This window comes from Urocitellus parryii, chromosome 11 (assembly GCF_045843805.1).
Source record: "Urocitellus parryii isolate mUroPar1 chromosome 11, mUroPar1.hap1, whole genome shotgun sequence".
Classification (NCBI taxonomy): domain Eukaryota; kingdom Metazoa; phylum Chordata; class Mammalia; order Rodentia; family Sciuridae; genus Urocitellus; species Urocitellus parryii.
In genome coordinates this window covers 7,128,702-7,152,304 of record NC_135541.1, presented here as the reverse complement: position 1 = coordinate 7,152,304, position 23,603 = coordinate 7,128,702, and the positions used below count along the sequence as shown (strand labels likewise).

At 42.4% G+C, this 23,603-nt stretch overlaps 1 protein-coding gene across 2 annotated transcripts in view; it reads right to left on the bottom strand.

Annotated features, from left to right (window-relative positions):
• The window catches only part of Vps13d (vacuolar protein sorting 13 homolog D), a 244,841-nt gene that overhangs the window by 97,617 nt on the left and 123,621 nt on the right, over positions 1–23,603 (bottom strand). For both annotated transcript variants that reach the window (XM_026397870.2, XM_077791173.1), the window contains 11 exons: positions 23,035–23,177; positions 19,703–19,833; positions 18,869–19,044; positions 14,002–14,125; positions 12,770–13,005; positions 9,049–9,157; positions 6,814–6,977; positions 5,680–5,788; positions 3,259–3,438; positions 1,547–1,663; positions 578–727 (listed from right to left, as the gene is read on the bottom strand). In XM_026397870.2, coding sequence (XP_026253655.2) covers positions 578–727; positions 1,547–1,663; positions 3,259–3,438; positions 5,680–5,788; positions 6,814–6,977; positions 9,049–9,157; positions 12,770–13,005; positions 14,002–14,125; positions 18,869–19,044; positions 19,703–19,833; positions 23,035–23,177 — 1,639 coding nt within the window. The remainder of the gene's footprint in view (positions 1–577; positions 728–1,546; positions 1,664–3,258; positions 3,439–5,679; positions 5,789–6,813; positions 6,978–9,048; positions 9,158–12,769; positions 13,006–14,001; positions 14,126–18,868; positions 19,045–19,702; positions 19,834–23,034; positions 23,178–23,603) is intronic.

Genomic DNA, 23,603 nt, shown 5'->3' with positions numbered 1-23,603 from the left:
TCGCTTCGCCAGAGCCACCACCAGGAAACATTCTCAAGGCTACAGTAAGCGAAGCCAACCAGAGAGCTCGCCTCTTTTCTTTTCCACCTTGCAGGGGTCACTGTGCTTTTTGTCTGATGTCCAGTGACCTGAAGCTGTTGTCTCCTTCTTTTATTTGGATTTGGAGGTGGTTTCAGGTAGGAGAGTACGTCTAGTCCCGGTTACTCCATCTTGGTGGGAAGAAGAAGTCCAGTTCCCTTGTTTTTTCCCTGTGATGAACCAAAATCCTCCAAGTGATGGTTACATGAGTTTTATTTCTTTTTTCTATTGGTAAGATGGAAAACTATGGATCACCTTCCTATGATTTATCTAATTTATTTCTGCAATCAGCTATACTTGGAATTCTGCTATATGGAAAGATTAATCAATGAGACAATTATAGGTGAACATGACTATTTCATGGGATGATTTCTTTTGAAGGTCACAATAAGACATTTCCTCCTAAACAGTAAAATCTTTAGAATACTGACTACTAAATCTGGTTGGGTATCTGGCATGAAAACAAGAAGACTGACAACTTTGGGACTTCCCCACTTACCTGTACATCCTGTATGCTGAGTTCAAGCATGTGACTGGTGGCCAGCTGTGTGTAGTGAACATTGATTCCTGTAAGACTTGCAAAGACAAGTTCTTCTGGGACTTTATTGATTAAGGACACACCAATTCCACCTTCTAACCTCACGAGCACCTGAAAGGAAATCCAAGTACAATCCATGATTATAAGCATAGCTAATGGTAGCCAGGAGGTACAAGGAAATGAATGGCTTGAAACTCCTTTTCTCTTCACCTCTGAGCAGATGGAAACTACTGGGATAGAGTCCTGTCATTCACCCTTTTGGCTCAAGTGCTGCCATCTCACTAGAAGCCTCCCCCACCAGCCAGAGCTCCAGAGTGAGGGGACAGCACCTCCACAAGAGGCTGAGGACACTCTGCATGATAGGAGTGTAAATGTGAATTTCTCCCTTCTTAGATGCAAGATCTTACGTTAAGGCACTTCCACAACATCTGACATAGTGCTTACACACAGGTACTGGAGTTTAAAAAGATAACTGAACAAGTATCAAATAAGTGTGCTTTTTCATTTCCACCCAAATTCCTTTTCAAACTTTTTATTCTCTTCCCAATGTGCAACCAAGGAAAGGGGAAGGAAGATGCCAGCGTCAGCCAGAGAAAAGGAAAAAAAAAAAAAAAAAAAACCAAATTTTCTCATTCTTTACCATAAATCCTACTTAAATTCAAATCATTCCGCTTCTTTTTTCATCACCTTGCTTTAGCAACATTTCTTACATTCTGATTCCATACAAGTGTTAGCTGCCATCGCATAATTGTCACACAAATGTTAGCCACCACACCAGAGTCCCACCTTCATGTTGTGATAAAGGTATACTCGGGTGAGGCAAATCCCCTGTTTAGAATTGAGGTGGGGCAGAAAGCCAACAAAACCACAGAGCAAACCTCTTAAAAAATCAATGACTGAGAAAATAGATTTGAAACATTTATAACTTACTTCTAATTCCTGCTCTGTATCTGGGTTCCTTAGTTTCTGCAGCTCTTGTTCAGTGACAGGAAGTTCATCCACCTCACATGATGAGCGGTCACTTTTCCGCTGGCAGAAATCTGTTATCTGAAGTCAAATAAACATCACAGGAAGAGGGCTCACACTTCTGCTCTGACCCTTGCCAACCATGAGGCCAGCAGTCACTGCGCCCCAGAATCCTATGGGTCCAATGGCTTCCAGAGTGCTGCTAGAGGTGACAATGTTGATAATGAAGCAAACGTGCCTCCCAGTCTCCCCAGCAAATCTCGAGCGCCTCGAACTCCAGGTGGTCTGCAACGGTGGGTCGAGTCAAAATGTGCAGACCTCCAGACCCCTGCATTCATCTCCCCCAGAAGAGGAGGCTGCTTTTAAAGTGCCAAGGCGGATTATGATATGAATTATGACGTCCCATCTCAGAGAGCTCACCGTTACATGCCGGCGGCTTTGGTCCTTGTTTACTAATTACATTAGGACTAATGAAATCCATCTCCAATGTAGGCCTCCCCTCTGAGTGTCAGACCCACGTTTACCATGACTTTTGGACATCTTCATGTAGATAACATATAATGACATTCACAACAATCCTAGACTCAACTCCTCATTTCCTGACAGTCTACTCTGCGTTCATCTTTTGGTGACCTGGATGACTACCCTCCTTGCTGCCTAAATGGGAATTCTGGAAGCCATCCTGGCGCCTTCCTCTCCTCAGGTCTCATAGTCAGCCCGTCACAGACTCTGACTCACTCTCCTCCTGAACAGCTTTGTTTCCTCTGTCCCTGCCATGCCCACTCCTGCCACTTGTTCAGCTCAGGCCAGGTCATCTCCTACCACATTACTGCAAGAGCCTTCAACTGACCTTATTCTAGCTGTGTTTTGCCCCACACTGCAGACAAAATGAGTTATCCAAAATAACTTCTGATCACACCCGTCCCTGACTCGTGTTGCTTTAGAAAAACCACTGAGCTGTCTGTGTCTTCCCAAGGCTCTGAACGACGTGGCCTCTGCTCTGCCCAGCCTTGCGCCTCCCCACGTTCTCTGTGCCAAAAGAACTGAAGACCACTCCCTTACCTGTGGACCTTCACTAGTCAACTTCCCCAAATACTATACAATTTACTTTTTATGTTTATTTCTCACTGATTGTCTATCCCCACTTCAGAAGGCAAACTCTGTGAGAATAGGGAACTGTGTCTCTTTGTTCAGGGGCAAAGATCTCTGCCTGGTTCTAGCAGCTACTCAATAAGCACACGCTGAACGAACACCCTTCCCACCACCCCGACTCCCCACCTCTCTGGCAACTCCCTGTAGTAACCACGGCTGCTCAGCTCAAGCACTGCTACTTGCTGTAGGAATGCCCCAGCCTCCGAGTCCAGGAACACAAATGCTTTCCATATGCCCTCCACTCCCACCCTCACATAACACAGCATTCTAACTGTCTGCTGAGGGGACTTTTATCTTCTTGTTATTACAGCTTCCAATACACCAACTGCTTAAATATTAGTTATATCTTACTTCTACTTTATTTCTTACAGCAACTTTATAACATGGGTTCACCCCATTTTACAGTGAAGACACCATATCCTCACACCTAGCATCAATATTTTCAGTAAATGCTTCCTGAAGGACTAACCACGGGGTGGGGGAGAGGACATGAGTTTCATGTCAGGTCCTATGATAATTATCACCTGGAGTGCTCTAGTCGGTCCATCTGGGATGACTCTGATGGATAACATTCCAGAGCCAGGCCTCATCTTTTGGTTAATGAATTGTTGCTCGGGTGGAACTGGCCCCAAAAGCTCCACAGATGTGTCAGGACCAAGAACAACTTCAGCTCCGTCAAATAAGCCAGAAAGTCCTCCTTTGGCCTAAAACACATTGAAAGGCATAAGAAAAGGCAAAGGCACAGGGCCTAATAACTCAACACACCATCTGAAACAGGTCACAAAACTCAAATTCTCTTTTGCAGGGTCATGATTGACCTACAGCCAAGCATTTACTATTTGTTCAGATTTACAGATGAAAGTAGGATTATGTGAGTAATAGGGAAAGCTATGCTGTATAAATTTGGGGAATAAAATATAAGCATGTAGTAAGAGATAATTCCATGAATAGAGTAGATTGGTTTTATTCTGCCTTGCAGTAACTTCCAGTCATTAAAAAACAACTTTAAAAAAATATTTTTTAGTTGTAGTTGAACATAACACCTTTATTTTTATTTATTTATTTTTATGCGGTGCTGAGGATAGAACCCAGGGCCTCGCGTGTGCTAGGCGAGCACTCTACCGCTGAGCCACAACCCCAGCCCCTAAAAAACAACTTTTAAAAGTAGCCACAACTAGCTTTGTTTCTTTAAGTATTCTCACTAGGTTTGTGTTATGAAAATTAACAATTGCTATCATTTAGCTTTCTAATAAGAAATAAATTCTAGAGTTAAAAATTTTCCCAAATAGGCCTATGGTTGGACAACCAACTCCAATGTGCAAAAGTTGGTGCTTCTTCTAAAAAGCAACATGGCACAGGGAACGTCATCCAGTGCCCAGTCACGCAGGTCTTCAGGGAAAAGCAGGTCCTTTTCGTATTCCCCACATGACATTCAAGTCTACAGGGCAAGCCCGAGGGAGCACACTGCAGGCTGGAGACAGGTACAGAGACTGTCTGGACCCCTTGTTAATTTTTTAGATACTGAGTGATGAAAAGGAAACTCTGACCTGGGTCTTTAGGACAGTTGTCAGCACAGAGGAGGCTGCTGTGGGCTAGAAAGGGCACAACCTCATGAAGACAGTGTCAGAAAAGGCTTTAATGCCTTCAATTACTTTATTCAGCATAATAAGATTGAAACAAGCTCATTTCCCTAACCAAACACATTCTGCTCTGTTGAATACTGTGATTACAGGTTAATTCACAAGGAGAAAATGATGAAACAGATTCAAGAAACAACAAACACCAGAAAGAGATTTGGGGGAGGAAAGCACTCCAAAAGAAGCGGAATTACATGGACTTTAGAAACAAACTAAAAGTAAAATCAGGGTCAAACCCAGAACCCACCAATTATAACAAGGTCCCCCCGCCCCCTGTACCTCTACAAGTCTGAGTTGTATTGCTAATTGAAAATCACAAATCCATTCCAGATGTGTGCATCATATAAGTAGGCAGCTTGCCTTTGATGAAAAAAGCTCAGGGCAACAGAGATAAAGAAAATAAATCTCACCAAATAGCAGCCAGAGGCTCCTTGCCGTTGTGCACACTGCCCTAGATGGCAGTGTCCCAAACCAAAGGACAGCCTGGTATCTACCGGGCACATACCAACAGTTCTCAACAAGGGCCTGATGTTCAAGTAGTTATTGCCTGAATAAAACTCCAGTGGGGACAGAACTGCACACACAGCTATCTGCTGAAACCTCCTTGACACCTACTCTCTTCAATGTTTATCTCAGATCTGTGGTCTTGTTCCCAGCCTGAAGCCCCCTCTGGCAGAAAATCTAAATTCTTTTCAAAACACATATTTGCTTATAAAGCACCTGGGAATTTAGTATGGAATAGACAGGCTGAATTGGGTACACAGGAAATTGTCTAGTAATCTTGATTCTGACATTTGCTACAACAATTAAATGCTTATTTGGGTATCACTAAGAATGCAGGAATAAACAGAATCAAGGGCATGTGGAGCCCAGGTGACTTACTATCTCCGAGAACACTGTACAGACTCTTGTCACTATTATACCAACTTCACAGGTCTAAAACTAAACCATCTAACTTAGTGGTGGATTTTTAGTTGATATTTTCTTTCCTTCTTTTAAAAAAAAAAACATACGTGATTAATGCCAGAGAAACAAAATCCTAAGAAACCAAGGGAAAAAGCTATCACCCACAGAGAGCCATTCTTGACACATTGGCTGTATATCACCATCAAGAACAGTTCCCACGTACACCCTGGTGCACAAAGAAAATTCTTGACTGTCCTCTAACAAAAACAGAATAATAGAACACGCGTTGCTCTGTATTTAGTTTTTCCCACTGAACAAGTTATCGTGTACATCCTGCTTGAGACTCTGTCAAGGAAGCCTTACCCACTTTGTGCTGCAACAAGGGGCATCAGGACTACTGACCTGGACCACCAACCCATGCAAGCCACACGTCAGTTTTCCTTCTCGGAAACTCCACGTCTGAGTCGTGCTTCGCCTGCGGTCGGGCTTTCTTAGCATCAGCGGCTCGTATCTGGACAAAGAGAAATGCAGTGAGACCCCAGGGCGGGCGGCAACTGGCCTGAAGAGAAGTGGGGGCAGCTTTGCTCTTCTTCCCTCCAGGACCCTCCACCCTTAAAATCTACCAGGCAGCCAGCTTCAGCCTCACGGCAGCAGGAACCTCTCAACATGGAAAGCAACAAGAGGGGCACGAGGGATGAGGCCCCAGGGATCTGCGTGTCAGTCAGCTCCTTCTCTGGGTTCTCTGCTAAGTATACTTAAAATCTTCTCAAGAGTCTTCTTCCTTGTTATTTCTAAGTCCTTTCATTGTGTTTTAACTTGTAAGTCCTTTTAGACATAAATAAGGTATCAAACTAAAAACAAATATACTGATTGAATGGAGAAGCTAAGGCACGGGCAAAGAAAATAATTTATGCAAACTTAAAAGTGGATTTGAATCCTGAGAGTTCATAAAAACACATTTGTATAGTCTCTTATTAATTATACAAAAGATTTTTTTTTTTTTAAGTATTCACTTCTAGAAAGTAAGAGTGGACTGGAAGTTTGGGTGAAAGAAATATTCACTTTTTATACATCCTTTTTAGATCTGACATTTCTTAACCTGTGTGGGTATCATCATCATGTTAAAAAAATAAAATGAAAAGTCTGATACTCGTGTCTAGGAAGCTGATAGACTTCTGTCATTGAAGAAAAATATGAATATAAAAATTCAAATTATTACAAGAGTTTACATAACACTTTTTAAAAAAAATTTGTAGTCGTAGATGGACAGAATGCCTTTATTTTATTTGTGTATTTTTATGTGGTGCTGAGGACTGAACCCAGTGCCTCACACATGCTAGGTGAGCACTCTGCCATTAAGCTACGGCCCCAGTCCCTACATAACAATATTTTTTGTTGTAGATTTCCTCTGAGTCTGAATGGAAGAGCAAAGAGATTGATCAAAGGTCACCTGGAGGGGTAGTGCATGAAGTTCAGTGTGGAGCTTAGGGCCACAAAACCATATTAATAAAAGAAAATGAGAATCAAGAAAACCACCTGTTGTCAGTTACTGCAGCAAGACCAGCAATATCTAGGATTGCAGAACCCTCCGTGGAGCGGGTGGCCGAGGGCTTGTTGGGGTTGTGAGGAACTGAAGAGCCTTCGTGGGCCAGCATTCCTGTTCCTGTCATCCTCCAGAGCTGAGAGCGCTTTCCTGGTTCCTGTTGAGCAAATACACACAAAGAGAAACGCATCAGGAGCAGCCCTAACTAGCTGCTCTCTTCAACAACTTCCTCTAAGGGCTAAGTTTGCAAGTTGGAACTGGACTAAGACATTTTCACATCATACAAATGTTTAATTCAGACTTTCACTGTTGTCAATCTCCAGCTGACCTAGGATAAACTATGATAAACTCTTAAACCAAATAAACAAAAATTACAAATACTGCAAATTTTTAAAAAAGTATTCGTTTTATAGACCTAATATATTTTCCTTTTAAAAAAATTGGAAACATATGGCTGGGAAGTCTCCTACAAAGCTATACTTGCCCTGACGACTGCTATTCTAGACAGCAACCCACAGGTGCCTTCACTATAGAGAAGGATCCAATTATGTAAAGCGCACGACAGTGTTGATGTCTGGTAACTGGTAACCCTTACAATTATAGACAACTTACCAAGACTTACCAAGGTCCTCCATCCCTCCCCAGTGCTACCATATTGATTATTTCCAATGTTTACAAGTTGGTTACATTCAAATGAATTCAAAGGTTATACTAGGTTGATTTATGTCCATTCTAAATATTTATTTCTCCTTAGGAATACTTAAAACAGCAAATGGGTTTTCAGATCAATCATCAATGTCCAGAATCCATTTTTTTATATTTATTTTTTAGTTATAAGGGACACAATGTTTTTATTTTATTCTTATGTGGTGTTGCTGAGGATCACACCCAGTGCCTCATGCATGGTAGGCGAGCGCTCTACCTCTGAGCCACAACCCCAGCCCTAGAATCCATTTTTTTAAATATTTTTTTTTAGTTGTAGATGGACACAGTATCGTTATTTATGTTTATATGGTGCTGGGGATGAACCCAGTGCCTCATCCATGCTAGGTGAGCACTGTACCGCCATACCCCCAGCTCCTAGAATTCATTTTATATTAGGAGTAATAACACTTATTGAGACTTTTCTATGTGCCAGATACTGGCCTGAGGGACTTTCATGCAATAGCACATTTGATCCTGAAAATAATCCAAAGAGGCATATGCTCTTACTATCCTTACTTACAGACGAGGAAGTTAAGGCTCAGGCAGATGAAGTAACTCCCCCTGTCATATTAACTAACAGGTGGTAGGCTGAGGATTGAAGTCTCCACAGCCTCCTGCCAGAGCCAGAGCCTTACCAGCTCTGCTCTGCTCTGCTGCCTCTAACACACCCAGTAACACCTCTACTCCAGCCATTTATGTCAAGATCACATGCGCTCCTTCTAGTGAGGAGCTCCCCAGGGCAACAGAAAACCCTGGGTCCTACAGACTCATTCATATGCTTCACGTGTGCTGGAAAGATTGCTTTTGTATTCTACATTCTACAAAGTAGAAATTACCTGTGTGTAGGGCGTATGCTGGAGTCAAAATGCCAGGGTTTGAGTCCCAGCTACACAGTTTATAAACTGAGCAACCTTGGTCAAGTTACCCAATCTCTTAGAGCCTCTGTTTCCTGATATGTCAAAGAGGGAAATTAAGCCACATAGTATAGTTCTTGAGATAAGTGTAGTGCATACAAGGTGCATGGAACATGCCTGGCACAGGGTCCGGCCTCTATATACGTTTGTGTACTATACTCATTCATCTCTTGATACAGTACTTTATGTACATTATCCAAGTTGATCCTTTTTATACACATGGGAAGTCAGCAGAAAAATGGTTACAAAGAAATAGGAAATACCAAACATCATCTACCTTTTACTGGATGAGCCAGGACTCAAACCTAGAAAGGTACCAGTGTTTCCTACCGGGGGCTGCCATCTCGCATGACTGCAAGGAAATGAGGTACACAGCACCCCTCCCCTTCTCCAGGCCTGCCTCTCTACTCGCTACCAAGCACCTCCAGTATCCCACTGGTGCCACAGGCCATTCCAGAGTGATCTTGCTCAAGGTAGGGAACCAGGAGTCCCCAGCAAGATACTCAACCCAAGCTTTCATTTCCTCATCTGTCAAACACCCTGAGGCTGACCTGAGGGCCTTCCTGTGCTATAAACCCTCATTTTAAACCCCAGGGCCTGAGCACTTACCTTCTTCTTCAAGATGACTCTCTGTGTCTTTGGTGAGACGTCCAAGACGAGCTCTGCACAGGTGATGGCCTTATTGGCAGAGCCGGGCCTTCCTGTCCCCTCCTGCAAACTAGAGTTAAATCAATGAGTAGAAATGGGAGTTCAAAACCCAATGGAGTCAAATGTATGAAAGATGATTTATCAAGAGCTCTGTAATGTTTGGAACAATCAATAAAAAATAAAATAAAATAAATAAATCAATGAGCACACACCACTGTATCTTCCCCTGCCCTGCTCAAGGATTCATCTGTAAGAAGATATACACTGATGTCTATCCTGCTGCTGGTAATTTTAGTATCTTAAAATTCAGACATGAAAGGATGACTATATATATTCAGAGGCAAAAGGAAAAAAGAAAGCAAAAAAACAAAGAACAAGACAGACGTCCTTGGGACTAACAACTGCTCTACTCTGCCGGCAGAACATCAGCATCATGATCAGCATCATGGCATCCCATGGAGTCTTGGCAAGAAACCACAAGTCCCTCTGGGATGAAGAAAAACCCGTGGGCCCAGAATCTCTATCTTCCAACTCAACACTCCTGTGTTCCTCTGTGGCTTAAAAATCCTAAGCTTTATGGAATGCTGCAGTCTAGCTTCTCTGTGGGGTTCCTGGAGGAGATTTAATTCAGATTATTTGCCTGTTTCCATTAATCCCTATTATCACAAAAGGTACTGATAAATTCAGAATTAAAAATTAATCTTCATGACACCAAAACCACAAATAATAAAAAGGAAAAAAAAAATGGGTAAGAGTTCATTGAGTTGAAAAACTATTGTCCTACAAAGAATACCTTCAAGGGCTGGGGTTGTGACTCAGTGACAGAGTGCTTGCCTTGCAAATGTGAGGCCCTGGGCTCCATTCTCAGCACCACATAAAAATAAATAAACAAAATAAAGACATTGTTCCTAAAAAATATTTTTTTTAAAAAAAAAAAGAATACCTTCAAAAAGTCAAAAGACAACTCACAGAATGGGAGAAACATCTGCAAATCATGTATCTGATAAGAGACTGGTATTAGATTTACATAAAGAAAAGACAAATACTTCAATTTGTCTTTTCTTTATGAGCAAAGGATCTGAATGGGTGTTTCTCCAAATGGCTCCTAAGCACATAAAAAAAGAGGAGACACTCTATTAGTTATTCAAAAATGTACAACAAATCCACATTAATCAAAAAGAAAACAAAATACAAATCAAAACCACAATAAGATGCCACTTCATATACAGCAGAATGGGCAGAATACACAAAATAAATAAATAAACAGCACTAACGTGTTGGTGAGGAAGTGGAGACACCAGAACCTTGCCCTTGCACCTGCTGGTGGTAATGCACGAAGGTTCAACACCAGAACACAGTAGGGCATTCCTCAAAGTTAAACACAGTTGGATGCAGCGTCCTACGCCTAAAATCAGTGGCTAGGGAGGCTGAGCAGGAGGATCACAGGTTCAAGGCCAGTCTCAGCAACTTAGCTAGAAGCACACACTAAATAGTCTTCACTCCATCAATCCAGCAAACATACTCACAAATGCAACCTATTGAGACCCTGTCTCTAAAAATAAAAAGGGTTGGGGATGTGTTGCTCAGTGGTTAAGCTCCTCTGGGTTCAATGCCCCATAAAAAAAAAAAAAAAAAACACAGAATCACTGTCAACTCAGCAACTCCACTCCTAGGTATTAACATGAAAGAATCACAATTAGGGCTCAAACAAAAGCATGTACAGGCATGTTCAAAACAGCACTGCTCATAGGAGCCAAGGGGCGGAAGCAACCCAAATGCTCGGCAGCAGATCAATCAAGAGAATGCAGCACACACACCCACACAGAAGAGAATATTACTCAGCCACAAAAGTATTAAACACTTTTCATAAAAAGAATGAAGTACTAGTACATGCCACAAGTAGCTACGTGAAAAAAGCCAGACACAAAGGTCACTTATGTGACCTCATTTATGTGAAGTATCCAGAAGAGGTAAATCCACAGAGACAGAATGCAGACTAGCGGTTGCCAAGGTCTGGGCGGAGGAGGAGTGAGGAGGCACTGATGGGTGGTTCTGGGATTTCTTCACAAGTGATGGTCAAATATCAAAAAGGATTAAATGCCACTGAACTGTTCACTTTAAAATGCCTACTTTCATCTTTGGAGTCTTTTTCTCTATCATTAGTTCCCACCAAGATGCAAAGAAATAGTGTCGAAGATGCTCCCAAGAATGGCTCAACCACTTAGCAAACCAGGGGTCTTGGAAATCTGCTGTGAGACCCACACACCAGGTCCAGGGCCCTTCTCTTTCTCTCTACTCCTTGTCACTCCACCCACTGTGCTCATAGTCCTCCACCAGGACTTTTCAGTTAAGGAGCTTAGTAGCTACTGGAATTTACAGAACAGAAGGGAAAACGTGCCTAGCAACTAGATTCAGAACTGGTTTTTCAGGCACTAAACCCTAAGCAGGTCACACTTTCAAGTGCCATAATCTTTAAAAACAAACAAGCAACAAGCAAACAAACATGACTGGATCGATTCTAACAAGACAAACGCCTCAGCACCATGGCTGCTAAAGGAACCTGCCACACACAAGGGAAAGGAGCTCTCTCTGCAAATTCAATCCACAGCTAGTGAAATCTGACCTCCAAGCAGATACAAAGATACAGAGATTGTTCTGTGGGCCCCAGGCACCTATAAGAATCTCATTCGGAAGGAAAATCATGCAGAACATTTTGGAAAGAAATATGACTTTCAATGTTCTATTCAAGTTATTGATATTTATAACGCTAAAGATTCAGCTATTTCCCATATCTTCACAGGTAAACCTTAAAAGTGGTTCTGTATCTTCAGCACATTTACACCTTGGCAGAATGACTACTTTTTGAAAACTCAGTGCTCTGAAACTTGTATGTGACCATCAATAGCAGAATTGGAATAAGCTTAAATTCTTCACCTAAGTTCTCTAAATACAACTGTTCAAACAGTTAAGATTATAATTCTAAGACAGCTGGAAATACTGTGAAGTTAAGTACTACAGTTGGTTCCAGGTGAGCACTCAGACTGTTAAGTGTCTAAAGAAGCAGCATTCTTAGTGCGAAGAGGAGTCAGAATCAAGACAATCAATTATGAAGATCAGTCAGTTTCAAATAAAGAAAGGGGAAAACATCTATTAAAATCCCAGCAACTAAGGAGACTGAGGCAGGAGGATCACACACTTGAGACCAGCCTCAGTAGTTTAGTGAGACTCCCTCTCAAAACAAAAACAGAAAGGAGTGGCGATGTAGTTCAGTACTGAGTTCAATACCCAGCACCAGAACTATTTCTAAAAAGGAAGAAAGAGGCAGACAGACTAATAAATAGAACAAAGTTTAAGAAATACATTTCAAATAATTCTTTGATATAAGAAGAATTTAAGATAAAAGAATAACTCATGGGAGGAGTTGTTAAATACTGGGAGAGATTAATGGGAAAGATCTTTAAGAAAGAGGAGAGTCTTGCCTCTTGGGATAAATTTTAAGCTAAGTGAAAGAAAGGATTTAGACCAAATGACCTCTCAAGTTAGGCCATAAGCCTAGGATTTGATAAAGTAGGAAGGAATCTTTCTCTGTACTTTGATTTCCCCAGAAACTGCTTAAAATTTAAAACCAGTAAATAATTAGAACCTTCTGCTTTACAAGAACAGTAATTTAATCCAGAATTACCCAGAGAACGTATACGTAGCAGCAATGTAGATGAAATTTTCATAATAAAGCTGTCGGTTATCCTGGAAGTCATTCATGTTGCAGCTGATCTCCGAGGAGCCGGCCCCCTTCACAGTCAGCGTGATGAATGGCGGCAGGGTGGGCTCGTCCCAGGCATAGTCCAGTGAGGTCATGGGCTTCACTTCAGTTCGGAGCCTAGGCTCAGCTACGCCATGCTGCGTGAAGACAACGGGGACCTAAAGCAATGAACACAGAGGACAAGAGGAACTTCATTCAGAGCAGTGTGACTGGAAAGGAAGGTCGTGCTTCAGAGGGTTCAGCTCCAGGTCCTTCCCAATGACCTGCTCACAGGAACAAGCCTAGAGAGGCCTGTCATCTCATCTCCTCCAACGCTTTCCTAATCACCTCAAAAACTAAAAAGGCGCACGACTGACAGACCAGGGCTACAGTCCACTGGATGGAGAGCTTTAAGAAGCTTTGCCAAGCCTGCCTCAGTGGCACATGCCAGTACTCCCAGTGTCAGGAGGTTGAGGCAGGAGGAATGTGAGTTCAAAGCCAGCCTCAGCAACTCAATGAGGCCCTAAACAACTCAGTGAGACCCTGTCTTTAAATAAAATACAAAAAAGGGTTGGGGATATGGCTCAGTGGACAGGCAGCCCTGGATTCAATCCTCGGTACCCCAGCTAATAAAGAAGCAATTCTATCCTTTCGAGGGTTTTTTTTCCCTCCCCACTCCCCTGTGATATATACACAAGGGAATAAGAATCTAGGAATGTGGTTATAGAAAGTCACATATATATTATAAGACACTATTATTCACAGGAGCAATCTAAAATAGAAACTAATGATTTTCATTTGGGCTTTGCTTGTAAGAGTTATAAAAATGTCCCATAACTAAGCAGCAGTAGAAGTGCCCATTCCACTATTGCTGGCCATCTGGTTCCTTTCTCTGCCTGGATGGAGTATCTATATAGCACGTCACAACAATCAAATGCTCTAACCAAAATAAGTATGGGGGGGTTAAAAGGTTACTTCTGCATGGACAAGCCTGCTCAGCAGTCCAAATGACCAGCAGACACTACCTCCTAGTGCTAAGGACTCCTAGGGCTGAGGAGCCGCAGGGAGCCACCTGCACAGCTGGTGGGTAGTGTGCTGGGCCACTGTCTTAAAGGTAGTGTACACTCCACCCCTGGCACGAGAAGAGTCCATCGGCTCTCTACCCCACTTGGTACCTTAGAAAAGTTATCAATTCGGAAAGGAGGGGGTAACTGATCTGTGTCACTGAAGGAGATCCTATACGTGGCTCCTCGGAGGGTGATCTCCACTCGTAGGAAGAAGCATTTCCCCAGGGTATCCCTGCAAGAAGGAAACACAAGAAGCTCAATAAAAGAGACAAGCCGCCGTCACTTTCCTCTCACGCTGTGCCATCAAAACTACTGGCCCCACGGCATGCTCCCCGGTCATACTGAAGAAGCCGGGACTGATAAGAGGCGCAAAGTGGGGACTGTCTCGTGCTCTCCCTTCTTCAGCGTCTATTAAGGGATGTCCTCTGTAAAGAAGGGCTGAGAAGAGCATGTACACAATGAATGTGTGTGTGTCTGTGTGACACACTCAGACACATCAAGGAGGGTGTGGAAAAGACAGCCTTACCTAAGGCATCAACTGACAAATGAAGAAATGAGAAAATTAGAAAAAAAATTACCATTTTATAAGCACCGATGTAATAATTGATTTAGGTAAGAACCATCAAATATTTCAATGAAAGGTTCTTGGGAAATGAGATATTCAGTCTTGTATGAACCCTGGAAAATACTCTCCTTTTCAAAAAAGAAAAGGTAACTATGACAGAGACCTGGCAGACACAAGCTTAACCAAGCAGTGATCAAGCTTAATAATACCTATAACAGAACCACGTGTCCTGGGCCTGCCGAGGGGGTATGATGGAAACACCTCACACAGGTAGTGCTATCACTCAAAATGTTGGGCCCAAATGTACATACCAAAAACAGGAGATTCTACAAGGAATCTTCAAAGATGTCAACATCAATAAAGACAAAAAGGGAAAAGCGGGGCTACTCCAGATTAAAGAACACAGAAGAATATGTCAGCCAAGCAAGAAAAATGACCACAGACTACAGGCGACATGGGAGAGGGGCTGCTGTAAGGACATCGCAGCAGCTTTTTCAGCCTACAGAGACTGATCAGAAAATGTCCTATCAACATTAAATTTCTTCTGTATGTAACATCAGTAATAATCAGAAAAAAAATGTCCTTGCTTATAGGTAGTAAGTGCTGGAGTTTTTATGGGTGAACTGGCTCAATGACTTCAATTCACTTTCAAGTGGTTCAGAAATGAAAAAATGTGCACTTACACAGTGGCGCGGTGGTGGGGAGGCCAGCCAGAGAGAGGCAGGCAGGGGTGGGACAGAGCAAAAGGTTGAAAAATCAGTAAATCTAGGTAAGATCTAAGGAAGTTCATTGTTCTACTTTTATAAATTGTTTCCAAATGAAAAATTGAGGAAAGTAAAAGAAACAGATGGCACAGGCCTGTTCTCAGTAGTTTAGCTAAAACTATTTTTAAAGGATTAACAAAAGATACACAAGTCATCTCTACTCCCTCCCCTTTTTCTGAGCAACTATGAGTAACTTTACTATTTGATCTAGACTGGCCTCCCGTTCTCCCATGACGGGTCTGGACTGCCTCCACCCGGGCAGGATGCAGACGATAATGGCTGCAGCTTCAGAATCACCTACCTTTTTTCACCCCTTCCCCAAATGAAATCTCCTTTGGAACACCTCGTACCAACAAAGTTCTGGCAAAGTACAACTGAGGGCACATGAGCCCTACACACGCGGCTCCCCCTCAAGTAACCGCCGCACACCCAGGGGCTCCAGGAGCCCAGCTGCACAAGCACAGTCCCCGACGCAATCCTCCCTGGAAAGGGCCCGGGCAGTGTGACTGGGAACGGCCTGCTACTGAGCACACACAGCATTTATAAGTCACATCACAAATACTTTTATTCTGAATAAATACTTTTATTCTATTGTTGAATTATTCATATTTCTGTTTCTTCACAGTGGTGTTCTCTGTACAGTACTAATCAGAAAGCTTAAAAGATTGAATTTTGTTTCTAAATGTAAATAGCACGATTTCATATTTTTAGCTTCAAAAGTATTAATGAAATAAATTAAGACACAAATAAATGGAACAACACTGAGTTCGTGAATGGGAAACATATTGTTAGGGTGTCAATATTACCCAGTACAGTCTAGGCTGCACACAATCCCTGTGAACATCCTAATGGCGTTTTTTTGTTTTGTTTTATTTTGTTTTGTTTTTTTTATGACAAAATGGAAAAACCCATCATAAAACTTATATGCATCTCAAGGGATTCTGAATAGAAAAACAATCTTGAAGCACAAGATTTTCTAACTTTTTTGCACTGCTGGGAACGGAACCCAGTGACAAGACCCTTCTGGGTGTAAATGGAATCTCCACACACCACATAAGGCGAGAGCTAAGCAACTCAGTGAGACCCTGTCTCTATATAAAATACAAAATATGGATTGGGATGTGGCTCAGTGGTTGAGTGACCCTGAGTTCAGTCCTCACCTTACCATGCACAAATGTCACTCTAATCGGATCAAAGACCGAAAGGCAAGAGCTGAAACTTTAAAACTCCTGGGAAAATGAAGGGGCAAAGCTTTGTGACAATGGGTACGACAACGATTTCTTGGACACAATAACAAAAGTATAAATAGATAAAATGGCTACATCAAAAGTCAACACCACTTCTATCATCACAGAACCCAATCAAAAGTGGAAAGGGCCACCAATGGAATGGGAGAAAATATTTGCAAATCACATATCTGACGAGGAGTTAATATCCAGAACAGAGAATTCCTACATACCAACATGTAACAAACAGTCCAATTCAAAACTGGGCACGGGGCTTGAATAGATGTTTCTCCAAAGACACACAAATGGCCAACAGGTACATGGAAAGATGTTCAATGTCAGACTCATTAGAGAGAAGTGAATTAAAAATACAACGAGGGCTGGAGCTCAGCTCAGTAGAAGTGTGTTTGGTTAGCATGGATGAGCCTGGGGTTCACTCCCCAGGACCACAAAGACAAAACGACACACTACCTCACCCCAAACAGAATGGATACTACCCAAAACCCAGGATAAAATAACATGTTGGTGAGATTGTGAAGAAACCAGAACCCAGCACGCTGTTGGCAGGAGAATAAAATGCTACGATCATTACAGAACACAGCATGATGGTTCCTCAAAAAATTAAACTAGAATGACTGTGTGCTCCAGCAATTCTATGTCTGTGTCTATACCCATAAGAACTGAAGCAGGGTCTTAAAGAGATATTTGGGTTTTTCCTCACTTTTTCTTTTTTTCAGTGCTGAGGATCAAGCCCAGGACCTCACACCTGGGCTTGATTTAGCACTCTGCCACTGAACTAAATCCCCCACCTCAAAATATACTCGACTTTTGTGTAGCATGTGTGCATGGTACTGGGGACTGAACCAGGGCACTCTGCCACAGCTACATCCTCAGTACACCTGCTTGTTTGTTTTGTTTTGTGAGACACGGTGTTTCATTGAGTTGCCCAAGTCTGGCCTTGAACTTTCAATTTTGTGCCTCAGCCTACCAAATGGCCAGGATCATAGGTATGCAACACAGTGCCCAGCTATTGCACAGGTATTTGCATATCCACATTCATAATAGCCAAAAGGTGAAAGCAACTCAAATGTCCAACAAGGGATGAATGAATGATAAAAATGTAGGAAAGATATACAAGCCTGAAATATTATTCAGTCTGAAAATTAAAGAAAATTCTGACACTATGCAACATATTGATGAACCTTGAGGGTGTTATGATAAAAGAAATAAGCCAGTCACAAACAAGAAAAATAAGGAGCCAGGCATGGTGGCACACACCTGTAATCCCAATGGCTTAGGGGGCTGAGGCAGGAAGATCATGAGCTCAAAGCCAGCCTCAGTGAAGGCGAGAGCTAAGCAACTCAGTGAGACCCTGTCTCTAAATAAAATACAAAATAGAGATTGGGATGTGGCTCGGTGGTTGAGTGTCCCTGAGTTCAATCCCTGGTATCCCCCACACCCCCCAAAAAAGAGAAATAAGGTATAATTCTACTTATATAAAGTACCCTGAGTGGTCACAGTCCTAGAGACACAAACTAGAATGGAGTTTGCCAGGGGCTGGGGGCAAAGGGAAAGGGCTGAAGAATTGCTCAATTGACATGGCTTTAGTTTTGCAAGATGAAGAGAGCTCTGGAAATCACACAATATAAATGCACTTACAGTTGTGAACTGCACACATGAAAATGCTTGAGACGGTAAATTTTACGTTATGTATTTTTTATGGCAATTATACTTTGTTTTATCTGGGTAATGTGGTGTGCATCTGCAGTCCTAGCTGCTTGGGAGGCTTCGACAGGATTGCTTGAGCCTAGGAGTTTGAGGCCAAGTTGGATAACACAGCAAGACCTCCTGTCCCAAGGGGAAAAAAATTAATAATTAAAAAAAAAAAAAAGCATTTGGGACTGGGGTTGTGGCTCAGTGGTAGAGCACTTGCCTAGCATGGTGAGACACCAGGTTCTATCCTCAGAACCACATAAAAAGAAATAAATAAGACAAAGGTATTGTATCCATCTACATTTTTAAAAAATAATAATTTAAAAGAAAACAGCATTTGTTTGGATCAGGCAGAGAGGTGGTAGGCTACTCGAGGATACATCTAGTTGATTTCTCTCACTTGGTTTGGAGAGATGTACAAATGTGTAAGAACAGACAAAAACCTTTATAATCAATGTAACCATCTAAATGCAGACAGAATTTTCAGAGGAACCATTCTCTGGGCTCAGAGCTGTCCCATGGCTCATAACCAGAGCACTCTCCATGATGGACTCATCCCATCAAATGCTCCCGCATAGCTCCCGCAGCTCTGGGAACTCGGTCTGATCCAGGAACACGTGTGCCCGTTTCACTAAGAGCAACATGGGCTGACTACATTACTGCATCTCAAACAAGTCTACACTTTGTCTTTGAAAGCTCAAACTTACCTCATATTGATATGAAAGGAATTATTCTTGTTGACCTCAAAGCCTCCAGACCAAATACAATTGGGAACATCCATCAACCTCACACACAAGAGCTGATCATAGTCATTTCGAGGCCAGTGGAACACCACACTGGAGCCAGGAAGGGTGGAGATATAACCTTCGGGATTGGCTGTTCCCTAAGACACAGAAGACCACTGGCTTGAGTCAACAGTTCAGTTCAGTCCAATGTTACCAGTAATACACAAATATTTACTGAGTGGCCAGGTACTCTGAGCCTCACCCTCTACCAAGAGCCATTTGGATTATTCACATCACAGAGCTTAGTCTTTTTTTTTTTTTTTTTAACTGAGAATTGATCCAAGGGTGTTCTACCACTGAGCTATATCCTCGGTCCTTTTTATTGAGGGTTTCACTGAGTTGCTAAGGCTGGCCTCAAACTTGTGATCTTCCTACCTCAGCCTCCCAAGTCACTAGAATTACAGGAATGTGCCACTGCACCCCACCAGAACATACCATTGTGATGGGGGATAAGCATGATATTAAAACTCACCATGATTTTTTTTTTAAATACTAAGTATTGAATCCCAGGATGCTTAACTACTAAGCCGTATCCATCCCCAGCCTTTTTTAATATTTTATTTTGAGACAGGGTCTCACTAAGTTGCTTACAGCCTCTCTCAGTTGCCAAAGCTGGCTTTGAACTTACAATCCTTCTGCCTCAGCCACCCCTTGTCCCTGACCCCACTCACTAGGATTACGGGAGTGTACTCATCATGCCTGGCTCACTATGCTAACCAATAAGCACTGGTCATTCTCCAAAAGCAAATTGCTTACCTGTCCCCTGGCAAATTCCCTTTGTGCAAATGCAAGCTTGTGAGATGATTTATTGTCTAACAGGTAACGGGGGGCAAAGATGACCATACAGGTGTCAATATATCGACCTCGGCCTTTCTTGACATCAATACCTACAAATACCAAAAAAAATTTTCATAAATTAATCAAAAAACAGAAAATTCTTGGTCTGACAAAAAAAAATCATCAGTCTTCACAATTACTCAGTTTCTCTGAGAAAACAACTATGTCACTGGGAGGACATCAAGCCTTTCAAGGACAGAGTGAAATCAGCAACTGCATGCAAAGCGCCAGGGCAACATCAATATGCCCACAACTCCCGATTTCTTCAGGAAGTGTGTTCCCTGTGACAGCAACTGAAACACACAGGCATCCAGTCCCACACCACAGGCTTCCATTTATGAAACTGACTACCAAGTTTCACGTGATACCTTTCCACCCACACACAGGCATGGAACTTCCCTGGAGAACCTGCCCCTCTTAGAGGACACAGTACGATGTCCAGAGCTCTTAGCTGGATCTAAGAGCTCTGTGCTGCCTGAACTCAGTCGACTGTTGTCAACTTCCTTTTTGTTCACTGTCCCAGAATCCAGCTCAAACCCAATGCTAAGTGTTATAGAATTCATTTTTCTCAAAATAAATAGATTCTCAGCACCTACTACATATTGGAAAAACAACAGAAGTCAGTCAGAAGAAAATCTTAAAACAAGAAGTTCCAAATAAAGAATTACCTTTAAAAAAATCTGATAACAGTATTTAAAACTAGAACACTCAGTGAGATGAATCATTCATTCAGACCATAAATACGGGATCTATATTCCAAGTACCGGGCTGGGCTCTGACTGTTCAATAATAAAAAATAGTTATGGTAGAAATAATAAAAATAACACTTACTGACCTCTTCATATATGCTAGGTCCTCCTCTAAAGGCTTTCCATTTAATCCTCACAATAGCCTTATCAGGTATTTTAATTATTTCCATTTTACAGATGAGGAAACTATGGTATGGAAAGCTAAGTAAGTGGTTCCAAGTAGCATCGCTAGCAGAGGTTAGGCCAGGCTTCAAATGCAGACAGTCTGTACCCAGGGTGCCTCGCCCCTGTGGCCTGCTCAACCCAGGGGCAGTGTGCATAAAGACCCAAGGAAGCACTCCACAAGTATGGACAGAACCTTGAAAATGGAAGACTCCGCCTTCTGATATGACAATCAGGTGTCCTAGACTCTAACACCATCCTAGAGTGTACATCTTCTAATCCGTTAACTATCTAATGTAAGCCTTGAAAATGACTGAATGACTAAGTGAATCACAAGAATAAGTGTATCTGAGACTCAACCTAAGGAACGCCACATAATACTGGGACAGGGAGGTAAGCCTATTGCTTTTCCTTCTGTGATAAACAGAAGAGCTTCGGTTAGCCAAAATCAACAGTATCAGAGTTAGCTGATCAACTAATACAAAGTCTGCCTACAAAAGATACATTTAATTTGATATTACAAAAAGAATCTCAAGTGCCCTTGAACAGCTCAGACACTTCAATATTTGGAAAAAAGTGAGGGTTTTTTTGTTTCTCTTTTCAATTTCGGTCGCCTTGGCACACCCCCTAAAAGTCAAGAGCTGAGATCAAAATGCACAAAATCCTTCTTTCGGGAGGTACACATAAGGCTAACTGGCAAAGTTCTCCCTGGCTTTTCAGCTTGGGATAGTTCTTTACATGATGCTGATCCAATTCCTCAAAATATTCAAGCAGGAGATTCCACAAATTCCGTCAATAACACATGCCGAAATCTCATAAACATTAAGAGTTATAAAGTCCTATCAAAACCTATCTTCCTTCCTTGGTGGAGTGACAAAACTCCAATCACAGTCCTGCCCCTGAATGCACATGCCATGAGCTCAGTGAATGCTCCTCGCATGGCAGTTCCTGTGAACAGTCACTGTGTATTTCTGGTTTGGTCAGCTCAAAGGAGCATGTTCCATTCCTCTCTGAGGCCTCCCCACAGATGTCCTGACAGCGGCTTCCAGACAGCATGTGGAAAGCCAGCATGAAGCAGCCTTTGCCTACTCAAGTGGTGGAGCAAACAAATGTCAGAAAATATGAGGAACATTATCTTTAGCTGGAGGATCGAATTAAGTTTATTTCTTTTAGAAATCTTAATATCAACTATAAGGAGACAGCTTGCATGTCAAGAAATCATGAATATAAATTCAAGTTTAAAAAATCTGAAAAGGAAACTATACTTGTGAGATTCTTTTACTAAGAAATCCTCACACCCTTAAACATGCCCAACTGTGCCCAGGATCCAGGGTAAATATGTAGACTTCACCACTATCCCAGATCTTCCTTCTACAACATCACTCTTTTTATCTTCATTGTCCAATACTGCAGCCATTAGCCAAATGTCACTATTTAAATTTAATATTCTTAAAAATGAAGAGTGAAAGTTCCACTCCTCAGTCACACTCGCCACGTTTCTCAAGAACGTTCTGTCAGCTGCTCAGCAGCCACACATGGCTAATGGCTACCACATCAAACAACACGAAACAGGACATTTCCATCCTCACAAGGGGTCCTAGTGGACAAGGCAGGTCTAGGTGGTGTGCAATGTCAACACCACAAACGGCTGTGAGGTCCTTGGAATCAGACACTCTCACAGGGACAGGGATACACTGTAACTGATCGCAACCCTTAGGACACTCCCTCAAGTATGCCCCAGTAGCTCTAAAGCACAGGGTACTGCATCCTCCCCTGCCCTTCCTGCCTCCAGAAGCTAAGCAAGTCTGGAGGCTGCTAATGACTAAGCCACCAAGTGTCTTTTATTATATTTTCTGCCTCAAATTCACACACCCCCATTCTAATCCTACTTCTGACCCAGACTTCCCCTTTGCCTCTAGGCAAGTCACTTAACCTCTCTGCTTTAGTTTCAGAGAGAACAATGCTTCTTACCCTCTTAGGGTTTGCAAATTTTAATGAATGCGTGGGAATTCTTGAAGGATAAAAAGCATTCTGAGTGTTCCTATTATTCCCCTGAAAAACAAGGATTCAAGACAAACTGATACTTTCCTGACACAGGTGAGCCTGAAATTAAACAGCCATAGACCTCAAAAGGGCAGTGTTTAGGTGGCTCCTCAGATCCCTAGGAGAATAGATCTGCGTTGATATCAATATTGCATGCAGAGAGCAGGTATCTGACCCACTGTCAAATGAGAAAATCAGCACTTGTAGCCAGGCCAAAATGCACTGCCAGCTAATTCCTCTAAGCCTAAAGTCACTAGCCAAAGATTCTGATCCTCCCATTGCCCAAACGTAACCCACCAATGTTATAGATCAGCCCTGGGCGGTTTCCTTGCTGGATGACTTTCAAAGCTCGGACACCACTACCACCATCCAGGGAGAAGCCCTGACACCAGCCCGGCATGCCTTCAGGATGAATCCCCCTTCCGATTCTCATCGTGCAGCTGTGGGGCAGAAAAGCAAAGATGTATATATTCATCCACAAGCAAGTCTTATCTACCTCGTCTAATCAGGAAACGCTAGTGTGGCTAGCACCCAGTTAGGCCTCTAACACTGACTTCGTCCTCACTCTCATGTGAATCCCCAGGAGTGAGAAAATTAATCAGTGATCAAACCCTCATCTTAAGATGTAGCCGCATTACAACAGTATATGAAATGCTTGGACATCTACAAATGAACACTTTAGGAGAGAGCACAGGATTCTATGAGAATAAAACATGAGGAATATGCTACAGTTTCTACTATTCCCCTGAAAATCAAGGAGTCAAGAAAAAAGCCGAGAACAGTATGTAAGAAGGTGCGGCTGACAGCACGTCACCTCCAGGAACTGAGACCTTCATATCAGCAAAGCACCGTCCAGTTGGCTGGTG